This window comes from Macrosteles quadrilineatus, unplaced genomic scaffold (genome assembly GCF_028750875.1).
Source record: "Macrosteles quadrilineatus isolate MER2022 unplaced genomic scaffold, UCM_ALF_1.0 Scaffold_5__1_contigs__length_97177068, whole genome shotgun sequence".
Classification (NCBI taxonomy): Eukaryota; Metazoa; Arthropoda; class Insecta; order Hemiptera; family Cicadellidae; genus Macrosteles; species Macrosteles quadrilineatus.
In genome coordinates this window covers 80,173,115-80,189,079 of record NW_026542598.1, presented here as the reverse complement: position 1 = coordinate 80,189,079, position 15,965 = coordinate 80,173,115, and the positions used below count along the sequence as shown (strand labels likewise).

Genomic DNA, 15,965 nt, shown 5'->3' with positions numbered 1-15,965 from the left:
CTAAGTAGATTTCTTTGAGAGGATAACAAATGTTTATTTTGTAATTTCGCCACTTTACAATGTGGAAATATGAATAAATCCTGGATTTAAATATTGATAAAATGTTAAACGTATACATTGTATTTATTTAATTTATTATGTCGCGTGCGTTGAGCCAAAATCAACAGTGGCCAACGAAAAGGTATATTTTACCTAAGATTTTATTTTACTCACAATGTGTTATCAATAATATGTCCAATTTTTTCCACTTAGTGTGTGGTAATTTATTTGTGACCACTATAGTAGGAGGGTATTAATACAACTACCATCAAAAATTAAAGTAAGTTTGGATTATGTATCGTCCAAAAAAGTGTCAAATGCTAAATTAAAGTCAAGAAAGTTAAAGTCATCAAAGAGCTCAAGAAATATGGTAAATAATCCATTTTTTTATATTTTAAATATGCTATGCATATGCATGTTATAATTTATATTATATGTTTTGGGAAGTCAGGAGTTAGCGTCGATTCTAATCTACCGATTAATTGAGGGTTGGCAACGTGTAGTAGGCCACGCAACTCAGGGTGAAAGTGTTGTTTTCTCGTAGTCAATGAGAGCCGCAATGCTGACACAAATAAAACACAACAGGCCTACCAACACAACAGTAAAACAGTTACAAGTAATTGGTATCCGCAATCTGACACATACTTTCTCCTATTAGCTTGTCAGCGGCGGTAGTAAAACTTTGGTATAGGAAAAATCCCAAAAGTTGTAATAACTTTTTAACTGTAATATATAATATACAGTAACAATATAACATACTAAATTTTAATCAAAATCGTTTGAGCTGATTATTTTAAAACAAGACTAGAGGACCCATGCTGCTCTGCAGCTCAGAAATAAATATAATATCCGAGAAATAATTAAATTTATGATTTTTGATTGAGTAATACAGTATCTTGAGCTTAACTGATTCAAACGCGATAGCTAAAATTAAAGCCTATAACTTACAGATTATTTTGAGTCTATAGGACCCGTGCTGCTCTTCAGCGTTAAAACAAATATAATATCCGAGAAATAATCAAATTTATATAAAAAAAATATATAGAAAAACATTACCAATACTGGAGCTATTAATTTTTAATCATATAAAAACCTTATGAAAAATAATATTTATGTTGGTTTATCACCTTGCGTTTGCTTGAAACGATTTGAATAAATAATAGCTTAGATGAAAGCCAGTATTTCACTGAAGGTTCTTAGACTAAAATATATAGGATTATAATATTATAACGGGTGAAGGTACATCTAAAATTAAAGTAAGAATTAGAAAATAAATCAAATTATATGTTCTGGTTGAGTAATACAGTGGGTAAATATTATCCGATGCTTTATGAGAAAACTTGGCCTTCATACCTTCAATTTGAGACCTCAATCATAAAAATTGGTCGGGTAGAAGAGCCAAACGAACTCGTAAAAAAATTAAACTCCCATAAAAAATACATTGGAAGCAAATTTCGTTAACGTGTAAGCCGAGTTGGATTATAGATAAATAAATGCCAATGTTTGATGGCAAATCTGTGCGTACATACCTTCAATTTGAGACCTCAATCATGAAAATCGGTCGGGTAGAAGAGCCAAACGTTGGAAAGAAAAAACCAAGTTTTTTAATATAAGATTTCCTTCAAAATTAAAGTTTCAAAAAAACTTAAAAAAAATCCTGGAAGTACTAGGGATTGGTATCCACATACCAAGATTCATAAAAATGGGATTTAACAAGTGATCTTTATCTCTGTACACATCTACACAGACATCACTTCGAAATCCACTTTTTTTGAGTTCGGAGGGACCCAAAAAAGATATACTCCCAAATCTTAAACTTGGAAATTTTGTTCACTTTGTGATATATTACTGTTAGAACAATGTAGTGAAATACAAATTTTCCTGAGGTAGTGGCTGTCACCAATCACGTTTTAGGGCTATAAGTACCTGATTATAATATTTAGTAAAAATCCTTCCGCTGGATTTTGAGATATATATTACAGACAAACAAACATACTTAGCTCGTATTATAGTATAGGATGTGTATCTCATCACTCCAGACAAGTTTTGAATATTGTAGTTAACCTTTACTAAGCTGGAAATCTAGTCCAATTGAGCAAATTTCATCAATCAAGTGGACAGTACACACATCACATCACTGATTGAATTTATTTTCAACACTTAACACTGTTATTTTTTGTGTTAAGAAGAATCTCCTAAGCAAGACTTATTTAACAACATAAATGGTGTATTGCAGGTATTCCAATGATGGATGTGTATTCTAGGACTTTAAAAAGTTTAGCCACGCAAGTAACATACAAACATTCTAACTGTTCTGCGGAACAGTTAAAACTTCAGTGCCTGCAGCGACTTTTCCGTCAAGATAGAAATTTTAATTAAGTTCCAATCATTAGTAATGGGTGTTTTATGATTCCACAGACATCGGTATTACAAAATATTTAAGAGCAAAAAAGTTTAGAAAAATGTGTGAACAAAATAGAATAGCTGGTTATTAAATTTTCAGATATACAGGGTGTCCCGTAAGTAAACAGCAAAACCCCGGAAATGGTTATATGGGTCAAAATAGAGAAAATCAAGAAAATAAAATTTTTCCCTAAATTGCTTCGTTAACCATATTCGCCATTTTGTATTTTTTACATAAACAATTTAATTTTTTTTATTATTTCAACCCATCTTTATAAAACTTGGTATGTAGGCTAAAGTAGAAAAGACCCATGTTAGAAAAAAATAGCATATTGATCCACAAAATGGCAGCCATTTTAATTTTTTAAACTTAAATTACTCAAAAACGGCAAATTTTATGAAAAAATGCCAAGAACACTTTTATTTAGCATTTTTAATTCTCTTTCACATAATATCAAGTTCAAAAATATCAAATAAGAAATGGCTGAAATATTACGATTTTTAGTTGTAAAATGGAGCAAAACTGACTAGCTTCTGCCTTATTCTACCCCATTTTACAACAAAAAATCGTAAAATAATCTGGAAAAAAAATTTGTGTGGAATGAAGGAGAAGACTTGATGTAGCCAGAGCGGACTTAAGGTGATGCGGGGCCCTGAGCAAACATTCAGAGCACGGCCTGTTACAACTAAAAAAAAGTAGGATTCCAACTGTACCAACTAATAAAAATAAAAATATAAAAATAAATTGGTACCATATTCTTATACTGCCCCTCTTCAACCAATTACCATATATAAGTTGCTCATATAGCATATCTTTCTAAAAAAATTAACTATCAAATAACATAATACAGGGAGCGGCAAAATGATCTGACGGTTTTCTTTGCCGCCCTGTCGAGCGAATGAGTGGCGTAGGGTGGTGGGAATAGGGGCGTTACAAAGCCAACGTGTGAGAATTTTTAGTAGCCAGGGAGCCGTGGGATAGCTGAGTAACATGTATTTGTTGTAGAAGTGTTTTTAAAAGTGGAAATTCCTGTGTAGCTGTTCAGTACACGTTTCAATGTGGGTCCAAGGGGAGAAGTCCCAGCTCAAAAAACCATTTTGCTGTAAGTAGGTAACTTCAGAACTACTAGTTCAGCATTAAAAAGAAGCCAACAGGCTGTCCAAGTCCAAGGTCAGCCCGGACGCCAGAGAACGCTGAGAGAGTAAAAGCTGTGGAAGTTAGTCCTCAGTGGCCTAAACGTTAAGCTGCAGCTCTGTACTTGTCTGGCCGCTCGGTAGAAGAGTATTACAGTACGACCTGAATTTCCATTCATACAAAATGGCAATTGTGCAACAGTTGAAACCCAGTGGTTATGCAAAGTGCATCTCTTTTTCAGAACAAGTAGTGATTGATTTTCTTACATGTAACAACAATTTCATTATGAGCGACGAATCACACTTTCAACCACAACATACAGTCTTCCTCACTCTCTTTAGTTTCACACCACGTAGTCAGATTTTAGTTTCAATGCTGAACTAGTAGATCTAAAGTTACCCACCCACAGCAAAATGGTGTTTCGAGTTGGGACTTAACTTCTCTGACTCACATTGAAACGTGTACTGAACAGCTACACAGGAATTTCCACTTTTAAAAACACTTCTACTACAAATACATGTTTCTCAGCTATCCCACGGCTCCATGGCTACTAAAAATGTCCACACGTTGGCTTTGTAACGCCCCTATTCCCACCACCCTACGCCACTCATTCGCTCGACAGGGCGGCAAAGAAAACCGTCATATCATTTTGCCGCTCCCTGTATTATTAAAAAATTATATTTTTATTTAGAGCCTTGGTGTTGTTTTTTTATTGTTACATGCCTTGGTTATGCTTTAAAATAAAAGCCTAGCTAGAGTGGCCTAGCATGAAATAATAGTTTTGAGAGGATATGACTTAATCCAAGTATTTTTTTAATCTTACTATACTAATATTATAAATCTGAAAGTTTGTGAGTTTGTGTGTATGTTTGTGTGTATGTTTGTGTGTGTGTTTGTGTGTGTGTTGCTCAATCACGCATAAACTACTGGACGGATTGGGCTGAAATTTGGCATGATGATAGCTCACATTCCCGATTAACATTAAAGCATATTCTTATCTCAAAAACCCTTTCGGGCTCCGCCCCATTGGTTCTGTAGTTCCCCATGTTAATCTTATGATTTTTCATATTTAAAAGGAATTAATGAATCTTAACAGCTGTTTCAATTAAACAAGTTGGTTCTGTTCTATGATGTTCAATAGCATAAAAGTTACAAGGATTACCAACAGGGTGCAGCACTATTATTTTAATTTTTTAATTTATGACAACAGCTAATTTTCAACCAAAAGGTGAGTGAGCGTAGCGAACGAACTTCAACCTGGAGGCGAGTTAGCGTAGCGAACGAGCTAACCTGAAGGCAAGTGAGCGCAGCGAACGAGCTCCAACCCAAAGGTGAGTGAGCGTAGCGAACGAACTTCAACCAGGGCATAAATGAGCCATGCGAATACTTATGAAGTTAAACGGGGCGAAGCCCGCGGGTACAGCTAGTGATTAATAATGTTAAAACGTTGGTCTGTTAAAACATCCGTGATAATTTCCCGCGATTTCAGGAACATTCATGATCATCTCTAGCCAGTGATATAAATTACATTCAGAGGTCTATAGAAGAACGTCAATTATCCAAAGCCCAGCCATCCAAAACATCCGTTAAACGAAAGGCCTATTACTGATTTTGCCACAACCGCCACCTGTGTAGCACAGACCGCAAGATCAATTATCAATTAATTATTTAATATATGGGGATGCCACCTAAGTGTGTATTTTAACCCAAATATGAGTGAAGGATGAGTGTAGATATTGTGAGATGATCTGTGTACTGACTAAGATCAGCTGGTTCATCAGTCAGAATCATTTACCAATGATTAGGAACAGCTGGGTCCTGGGTATTTACTCAGGGGAGGTATAGAAGAGGCTACGAAGACAGCTGTGGGCTTCTTATTAGCTGAGGGAACGCCATTACCGTAACAAAACGGTCGATAGCCATCGGCTTCGGTGGTCTAATGGATAGCGTATCGGGCTGATATACTGCAGGTCCCAGGTTCGAATCCCGCCGGTAGCATTAACTTTTAGTTCAAGATTTTTTTTATTTTCAGCAAGTTTGGTTGGTTTGGTTTGGTTATTACAGTTTAATTTTATTATTAAGTCATTATAAAATTTTAATTGAGCAATTTCTAGTTTTATTTTATAAACAGAATTATTTTTCCGATTACTATAAACTTTTGTTATATTATTTCTTTATCAGCAAGTTTGGTTAGTTCGGTTAGGTTATGATAGTTAAATTTTATAATTTAAAATTAATAAAATTGAATTTTAGGCATTTATAATTTTATTTTATGAACAGAACTATTTTTGCGATTAGTAAACCTTCATTGCCAAAGTGCTCTCTACTACAGCGCTGTTCACGGAGGAATTTTGAACTAAATGCCTCATTTGTACCTCCCCTAAGTCAGACCCTGGGTCCTGTGTCCAACCATCAAAATTCAAAACGAGATAGGAAAGCTATGCTCACAGGTCTTACTACAACGGCATGAGAGAATCAAAATCAGTAAATAATATCTGAAGAAACGAATTTAATAGGAATCAATCAAAGTTAAAAAATGTATTCTATTTTTACTGTCAATGACAAATTATATGAAAAAATCTGTTATACAGTATGTGCATCCCCAAACCCCAATTGCTTCCAAAAATTGACTCCCAACTGTACTTCTCAACATAACTTTTTTTTTACTTGGCGAGCGCAAGGAAAAATTTGAAATTCTTTAATGACTTTATGTTTGCTTATTAAACCCAGTAGCTCATAAAGAGGAGGAACAAAAACAAATCATTAGACCAATAATGTTTATTTATTTTCCAGATGTTTATTCAATTTTCAAACTGTTGTAACTTAGACCAGCCGAAATAAAAGATAAGATTGTATTGACACAAATTTGCTAATTTTAATCCAGTACCTACCTGGGCCACAAAGAGAAAGAATAGCCTACATTGAAGACAAAGATAAAGGTGTATTGACAAAAAGATCGCTAATTTGAACTCAATAGCTCACAAAGAGGAAGAATGAAACCAAATATAACCCAATTATATTTATTTCACCAGCCAAATTCGATGGAACACTCACTACTGCCCTTGTTGTTTGGACCAGTCAACGTTGAGGATGAGGTGATCATATCCGTGGCCGTTGAGAGACATGATGGCCTTCGCAGCGTCGGCTCTGTTCCTGAAGTGGATGTACGCAAAGCCTTTGCACAATCCGGTAGTCTTGTCCTTAGCCAGGTACAGCTTGCTGATTGGTCCGAACGGCTTCACGAGATCCTCCAAGTCAGCGTCCTGCGTACTGTCCGACAGGTTCGACACTCTAATTGCCAAAGCGTCGTCTCTGTTCCCCTTCATACTCTGGCCGCTCTTGTTCCCACCGTCTCTCATAGAAGGAATGACGTATTTGCTGGTCACTGGCTTCTTATCGTCAGCCGCAGCAGGTGCGGCAGGGGTCGACATCTTCTTGTCGTCTGCCTTCATTCCCTGGATGTTCATGTCCTTGAACGGACACTTGAGGGTCCAATGGTCTCCGTTGCAGTTACGGCATTTCACCACACCCTTCTCTCCCATGTCTGTCAACAACAGTTGTATTGAAGTTTTAAGGTTTTTACGTTTGAATTTCATCATTTCCATTTATATCAAGGGAAGATTTATTAAGCTGATTATTTTACCATCTAACCATGGAAACATTCTTTAACAGTTTAAAAGTCAGAAAAAAAGGAAGCGGAATCATTCTGTATTAAAGGCCTACTTCATTCAACCTTAACTACCCATAATCATAGACATAATGGATTTTTCAGGTATGACACGTGACCCTTTCTTAGACTTAACGACTGATTAATAACTACAGTTGGTAGAAACTGTTATAGAAAATAAAGGGGGCAAGGCCATTTTGGATAACCTAATTAGGCCTACTGTTTAAAAAAACGTGATTAGCTTGTTCTAAATAAGGTTATAAGCCTTGATAAAGTTAACTTATAAGTTTAGGTTAACAGCAGATTTAATTAACCAAAGCATTGTTTACTCTGTTTATAAAATACAATGTATGTTCACCATGCAGCTGTATTGGCCTATTATTTTATTTTTAGTCTTGCAGTTTAGTTTATTCTAGAATTTGTTCTTGAAACACAAAGACTTTTGAGTGTCATCATTGAATTTTAGTGTGAAAGAACTTACTTTTCAACTTATCCATTGGGTCTTCCTCTGGTTTGTCCTGGTCCTCCTTGTTAGTGATGAACTGCATGTAAACGTCTTCCCCGAAGAACGTAGTCGCAGGGTCAGGACCTGGCTTGTCGTTGGCCGCAGCACCAAACTTCTTCAGAGCCTTGCGTTGAGCGATCGTCTTGGACACCACTCGCCGCTCTATACGGTACTGACGGACAATTTTCACCTGCGGGCAGACCAAAGTTAAAACACTACTGCGACTTGTATTGCCAAAAACAAAGTAGGCTACGGTTACACCTGACTAGAATTTTTTTGTTAGGATGTTTTAAATGTTGAACTGGCGATACATAAGGTGATTTTTGGCAAGCTACATCCCAACTCAGTTACCCCAAGACTGATTTCTGCAATGAATCTGAAAAGTCACCCATTATAGTCAAACTCAATTGGTATAGCATATATGTATAGTTTGTCGTAATGTAGCAAAAATTGCTTTTTAAATTTAGTAGCCTACATGAAATGCAGGACTAACATACGTTCATTCCATCCCTAGGGTGGAAAAACAATTAGCTGGACTTAAAGAAATGAACTGTAGCCTAATAGCCTACATTTCTGCCACACACAAATTTAGACCTTTGTTGAAGGAAATTATTTGATTAACACATAAATTATTTTAAAATTATAAAAAATGTATCTTCTGGTATGTTTATCATTGTGTTGCATTGTATAATCCACTACAATAAATACTCTGTTATGTCTAACTTACTTCTAAGATTGTGCGCAGGACATCATTAATTGTGGTGAGACTTTCAATGGATGATAAATTCAGCCTACTCAGTTAAACTTTAATGAATGTTTAAAACTTTGATCTTATGAATCTGTATTTACATCTAAGTAAACAGTATAATATTAGCAGAGAGATAGTAAGTACCCTAGTATCAATGTGTTCTGTAAACAAATAAAGATAAAAGTTTATTATTGTGGAGATGAAGAGGTCAAACTCAAAGGGACAACTTCCTTCAACATGATTGTACACAGGATGAATTGGTCATAAATAATACTACTGTGGAAATATTGCTGATCCTTCATTTGCTGAATCTCATTCCATACTCCAGTAAAGGTATTGACTTCCGTATTGGAATGTATAAATAAAGATCTTACTACTGTACAAAAATTATTCCATAAAAGTGTGGTCATTCTCATTCTATACACGATTTAACCTTCACCATGTAGTATGGATATAAGGGTAAATAGTTTATTATCCTAAGTGGAAACATCAAGTTTATTGCCATGAAGGTTGGGTCACCCTGTTCTCGCAATCATCAAGAAGGGGCTTAACCCTTTCCGGACAGCCTATAGTATGTAAACAGATAGCAAAATTACTTTATTTGAATGGAAACTAAAACCTATCTTTTTTTCTATCTAGCCTATAATTTAGCTTACCTATGCAGCACGTTTGTCTAAAATATTTTTTTATCCATTTATCAATTTTTTTGTCTTATTTTGTTACATTAAAAAAATGTTTTGTTTATCAAAACTATTTTTCTTCAGGAAAAACATTCCTGGTACATCAGTTAAAAATACAGTATAAATTAAGTTAATTGAACAAAAGGATCTTTTTACAAAAATTAATGTTGTAGATAATCAACTATAGGTAACAATAGATGTTGTAATAATTGGCGGATATATCCGCCCACTGTCTGCGGAGCCAAAATAGATAGGCGAATATATCCGCCTACTGTTCGCTATGAACAAAATGCTAGCGGATATATCCGCCTAGAGTCCGGGAAGGGTTAAGCATATTTATATACAATATTTCTGTAACTGAAAATATCGGGAGCGAGCTGGTTTAGTGGTAGATTGCGGGACTTTGGTCCGTGAGGTCCCGGGTTCAAATCCCACCAAATCAACAATGGATTTTATCTAAGTGATAATGTCGCAACCCAAAAACAATTAACATCTACATTCTACACTGATAGTCAAGTAACCTTAAAAAGCACTAAACTCTTGTGAATTCAATTCAAGGCTCATGTGGGATTGTCTTGCAACTGTGTCTGAATTGGGTAGGAGGAATGATCTTACGCTTTGCTGGGTGCCTGGACACTCTCACTCAGGCATTGAAGGAAATGAAGCCGTAGACAGATTGGCAAATGCTGCCTCAGCGGCAACAATGATTGGCCCACAACCCTTTAAACTGTATAGTATAGAACGAAATAGCGTGTGCACCTCTTTTGTCTCATGGCCCAATGAAAGGCACAGAAAACGTTGAGTTGAAACTCCCCTTCTTAGGGTTAGCAAGCTTACTCAGTGTTAAGGCCTACCAAACGGCTTGCCTCTGACTTTTTGAGACTAACAGCCGGAGAATTAAATTAACATCGGAACTGATAACTGGCCATGAGCGATTCAGGAAACATTTACAACAAAATGGGCTTGTTTGATGGTGAACCGATCTGTAGGCATTGTGGTAGGTCAGAGGAGACAGCCGATCACCTGCTTTTTGATTGTGAAAAGCTCCCCGATAACTCTTGGCAATTAGGTAAGAGACAGTTACCATCCTGAGGAGAAATTAATTGGAAGACTACAGAATTTCATCGGATGTCTGAATCTGTAGGGCCTATCAATAACAAGCTGCCTGGGGTGCGCTATAATTTGACTTTTTGGATGAAACTCTTTATGGTCTCGGCCTATCCCTGTTAGATAAGAAGATAAGATGCCGCAACCTCTAGGTCTGGCCTGAGGTAGGGTAACGTGAAAAAATAATTTCGGGATTGTGCCTAGTGTCCTAGGATGAAAAAAACAAACAAAACTCTTCAAATATAATTCAACTACAAAAAAGTTCTATAGCTCGTTACTAAGTAAGGGTCATATACGGGACTAAGGGTTCAATACATTCTATAACTACACAAATTCTGTACAACATCTCTGAGAAATTTGAAATGCTATAGCCTAATATTGGGTAGGTACCCAATAAGTTATGTTGGACTAATAATTGGTTTTGCATTACCTTTTATTTGTTCCAAAAGTAACCTTTGTCAACGTGTTACATGTTTCGGCGAGCTGCTGTTGTGAAACACTTCATTACAGGAATATACAATAATTCCGCTTGAATAGCTTCGTTCTCAATACACATTACACGACAAACAATATTTACACACTTTATATAAATAAATACTTTTAGTTTGATAGGCCTACAACATTGCCGGTACAAGAGCGGGAACAGACAGTCGGTAACGGCAATGTTACCTATACTCGTAATAGGCCTATAAAACCCATTATTTATATATGTCATGCGTGTCTTGTGTAAATGTTGTTTGTCGTATAGGCCTAATGTGTAATGATAACGAAACTATTCAAGCGGAATTATTGTATATTCCTGTAATGAAGTGATTGACAATGGCAGCTTGCCGAAACATGTAACACGTTGACGAAGGTTACTTTTGGAACCGATAAAAAGTAATGTAAAACCAAATATTATATAGGCTATTAGCCTACAGTTCCAGGGCTACAACAATTAATTTTAATGATATTGGACTGTACAGTAAGTTAAAATAGGCTTAATTACAAAATATTAATACCGTACCTAAGTTTACTACAAAGTTGGTGTAAAAGAGCAAACCTTTTTGTTATCATCATTGTATTTGTACTCGGTGATGATTTTATATCCATTCTGGATAGTTTCAGTAGGTGGAGGTAAAGCACCTCCTTCTTCTTCCACTTCATCGGCCCAACTTGACTTAACCTCCTCTGCCACTGGCATTCTGAAAATAATCAAAATTTTTGCCAAATAAGTACCTAAAAATTTTAGAATATTACTAGTGATAGGCCTACAACCACCATTAGAATAACATTATTTTAGAGGCCATTCAAGTTAATTTCTTTCCAAAAGCAATGATTCAGTTAACCCTCCAAGTGTCCATACTGTAGTAATGGTATTAATGTCTGCCCATTTATTGCGCAATTGCAGGGTTTTATTAAAATGTATCTTAGAAACTTAAAAACAATGTAAAGTAACAGTGTAAAGTTTTATATATCATTTTGTTTGGGAAATTATGGGCTTCAATGCAATACAAAAAACATTACAAAAAAATTTTTCAACAATTTTTGTGGGGATAACATTTCTCAAAAATTATAAAATAAATAAAAAAAATTATGTTTGCGCTCAATAAATTTTTATAATTTATAAGTCTACAAATATTTTAAAATAGCCACTTTGTTCTAAATTTTATAAGGATTACAAAAATATAATAATATAAGGTAAGTAAATTTGCAAATAAATAAGTTATGGGTGAAAAACAGATTTCGTACCGTACATTTAGCATTAGCAAAGAATGCATAGCCTATCCATAGCTAGGAATCTGGCCGACAATGTACATCAATATCACTACCTACTTCTTCAGGATCATCAACCAGCCCTTCAAAATCACTTAAATCTTCTTATAATGCACTAGTTAAAAAAACGTATATCACTACTTTTTTATTTTTAACACTAAAACAATGATAAACATAATAAAACACATCAGTCATCGGTGTGAGGTTAACCAAGTTGTTTACAAATACGCACGTCAGCTGTCTGCTACAATATTTTCAGAACTAAAATGAAAAGCGTCTAGAAACAGACATCAGGAGAAAGCTTGGAATCTGCCGAAAACAACGATACCAATCTCGATCCAGTTCAATCTGATTCAGTCAGTCCCAGAGCCTTCGCCATAAACGATGTTTGTGTGTCGCAAGAGCGACGCATAACTCCACGGCGGGTGTGTTGTGCGTCGATTACGCGACGCTTAACACTCTGAGGGTTAAGTAGCCTAATTTAGAGTTTCAAAATAGCCAGTTGGAATCATAAGAATGCTCGGTCCCTATTGGACCTAGTTTGTATTGAAGTTCTAGGGTCTATTTAAGATACTTAAGCTAAGCGTCGAATCAGATAAGGACTAGGCATAATTTTAATACCGACTGGTATTCAATAGCCTAATGTTATCCAATAAGGTAGGCTACCGTACATGATTGGCTGCAATCTGATAATATATCGTAGGCTCTATCCGGCACTGCGCAGCCATAGGCCTATTATTGGATGTGCCTATGACACCTTTGCTTTACAATTTAATAGCCTAGGCAATTTTTTTTTATAAGGTTAGACATAAGTTAGGCCTTCAGAGCAGACCCAAGTTAGGTTTGAATGAGTAAATGAAAAGTTTCTTAATCAAGCTTACTTAATTCTATTACTGCACTAATATGATAGGCCATTTTTGAATTAAGGTAACCTTTCTCCTACATCATCTTTCATGTATTTTCGCCTTTATCTTGTCCAGGGTTAGTTCTGAAGATTTGTTGATAAGCCTTAACTTACCTAGGCTTTTAGTCATCACAGGCTGCACTTTACTTTAGATCCTACACTCATTTGAATTAAAATATTGATTAATCGATATATCGGTCGATATTTTCATTTGAATGAGTGTAGGACCTAAAGTAAAGTGCAGCCTCATCACATTTAAATCTTAGTCTATAGTGTGTTAAGTTAAGGTTTGGTAGGCCTAAGGTAACATCGCTTGTATGGTAGCCAAAATTAGCCTGTTACCCAAAGTTTTTCAAAACATGAAATAGGCTATCACAGTCTACTGAGATAGAGCAATATAGGCTATGTTTTCCTACTGTGAAAGGATAGGATTCAATATCGAACAAAGCGAAAGCAAAACTACTGTAGGCCTAGCCTACGTGTTTTGACTGACATCTGTCAAATATATATGACCGTAGAGTAGACCCAAATTTACAAAGAAAAGGTTACTAGTATATATTTATTGAAACATACACACTATTGATGCATAAAAAGATTAAAACTTACCTGATTAACGCGTGTAAGTAAAAAAAGTCAAGCTTGACAGAAAGAAAAACTAAAAACAGATCTAAAGTTTTAGGTTATGAGCAATTATCATCACACGCGAACGCGACAGAAAGAGTGAGAATGAAAAGAAGAAGAAAAAAAAAGGAAGAAAGATGAGAGATTACACTTTTTTCCTTGCTTATACTGTACGTTTGTGCAGATGGAATGCTTAAGCGTCATTGTTTGATTAACCATGTTCATAGATTAAATACGTCCATTGATGGATTTATTATCATTATAGTCAAACCAATAGACTCCTCACCCTATTGTACAAATTTTTTTTAAAAAATAGCTTAGATAATATTTTGAGTTTATTTTCGTGTCTAGTTCATGTTGGAGACCCATGGCACTATAGTATCGATGAAATTTTGTTTCGATTGAAATTTTTATTATTTTAGGATTAATTTAATGATTTTTTGTTATACTGTTTGGTTATATAACTAGAGGATAAGTTATTGCTTATGTTTATAGTTTTATTTGGCTAATATGGGTTTTTAAGAACTGAAATAACAAGGTTGAAATCGTAAAGAAAAACACGATCCTTACACAGCACCAAATGGAACTAGCAATCACATTAAAATGATTATTAATGGTTATGGTAGGCTGAACCATAAGGATGACACATCCTTTGAGGGTTATAACCTATAGTTTCAAAAATTTGAATTTTATAGTAGATTTACCTTTTTTGTTGCCTGAGTTCTTGACGTTCTTGTTATGAGACGTTTTCGCCCTACTCTTTTTTCTCCACCTTTGTGTGGCTTCTTCAGGGATCTTCCACTCAATACTACTGTATTTACAAAAATTATTTACACACGCCGGTCACTCGTATCTTGGTAGAATTGATTGGACCACACGACGGAGGGACACGCGGACGGCGGAGTCACGGCAGGTCTTTCTCCCTCCATTTCATTTCTTGGAGTCCAAAGGGTGGACAAATCTTTGTGCACCTTTAATTTTATATGCATATCAACCTTCAGTCTTATGTACTTAGAATTATTTAAAAAATGTTCTTTTGACACCTATCGGGCCATCCCTATGAGGAGGTAGCATCCCTGAATAATGTGTTACAAAATAGTTTTGTAAACCGTACTGAATTACTTTGCCAAGCTTTTTAGCTCCAACTTGATTATTTGTTGAAATGTTTAACTGTCTCGAGACTTTTTTCCACCCTGTAGGCTTGTAGGCTATATATGTATGTATCTTAGCACGATAACACGCGAACAATAATTTAATCATCCGATTTTGTGAGAAATTCCGTAAAAGGTGTAAACCTACGTTTATTCAAACAAGTTTGCGAAACAGCATGATCGGACCATGGGAACAGAGTTTTATGGGGTAAATAATGGTTTTTTGCATTTTTGGCCCTCAAAACACAAAATTTCCCAATTTCTCTCTAGATCTTTAAAGAAATGTAAAAAAACTAATAAATTACAGTAGAACATTATTGTAGGGTAAGGATAGTAGAGTTTTGTAGGGTAAAAATTGGTTATTCTAATTTTTGAATCTCAAATTAGATATACGAATTCCCAAGTTGGTGATTTTAGTATGTTGGTTTTGGGAAAAATTCAAACATTTTAAATTTAAAATTTACATGTTTTGGAGAATATAATAACAACTGTTGTAGTTTGCTTGCTTGGATATATTTTGAACAAACGTGGTATTTTTAACTTTAAACTAATCAAGCTATATTCATATTTTCCAAAAAAATACACTTTTACCCTCGCTGTAGCAGTAAACCTAGGTAACTTACTCGTTAAACCCCATGTTATTTAAATACTTTTAAGTGAAATATATGCAATGAGGCAAATGGAAACTCGCTCAGCCTGTAGGTTTGCTGAGGCTGGGGTATTTTTAAAAGTTAGTATAGTATATAGTAAACGAGGATCGAGCTCTGGTCTAGTGGTTAGAGCGTGGAACTTCTGTCTCTGAGGTCCCTGGTTCAAATCCTGCCAAATCACCAATGGGCTTTATCTAGCGAGCAAGGGAATACCATTGGTATTTCTTGTTCTCTGATTTTGTTTCAGTGGTAAATGCCGCAACCCGTTGGTCTAGCCTGAACTAATGTGAAAAAAATCCCAGGCTCGTGCCTCAGATTTGTTGTTTTTTATGTAATTATCTCCGTAATATCTAAAATAACTCTTCAGTGTACAAAGTTAGTTTTTAAAGCTCTACACATTGTTGAAATCAAAATCATGCATTATTATTTGTTAAGGGTAAATCTTGAAAATAACAGGGTTTTTTTCAAAACCCCATTACATCCAGGTCCCATGATCCGATCATGCTGGTTAGCAGAAATGATCATTAAAATGTATATAACAACCTTACATGTTCATGCCAAATGTCATGAAATCTTACCAGAGTATTACTTGAATTATCA

General features: G+C 35.3%; 1 protein-coding gene across 1 annotated transcript; it reads right to left on the bottom strand.

Moving 5' to 3' along the window:
• Nucleotides 1-6,340: 6,340 nt before the first annotated feature.
• On the bottom strand, nucleotides 6,341-13,664 carry LOC128994361 (eukaryotic translation initiation factor 3 subunit G-like). Its single transcript, XM_054418887.1, has 4 exons — nucleotides 13,550-13,664; nucleotides 11,327-11,468; nucleotides 7,726-7,939; nucleotides 6,341-7,121 (listed from the first exon to the last, which is right to left on the bottom strand). The coding sequence occupies exons 2-4, from the start codon at nucleotides 11,465-11,467 to the stop codon at nucleotides 6,631-6,633; spliced, it is 846 nt and encodes a 281-aa protein (XP_054274862.1). The 5' UTR covers nucleotide 11,468; nucleotides 13,550-13,664; the 3' UTR covers nucleotides 6,341-6,630.
• Between the last annotated feature and the right edge of the window lie 2,301 nt (nucleotides 13,665-15,965).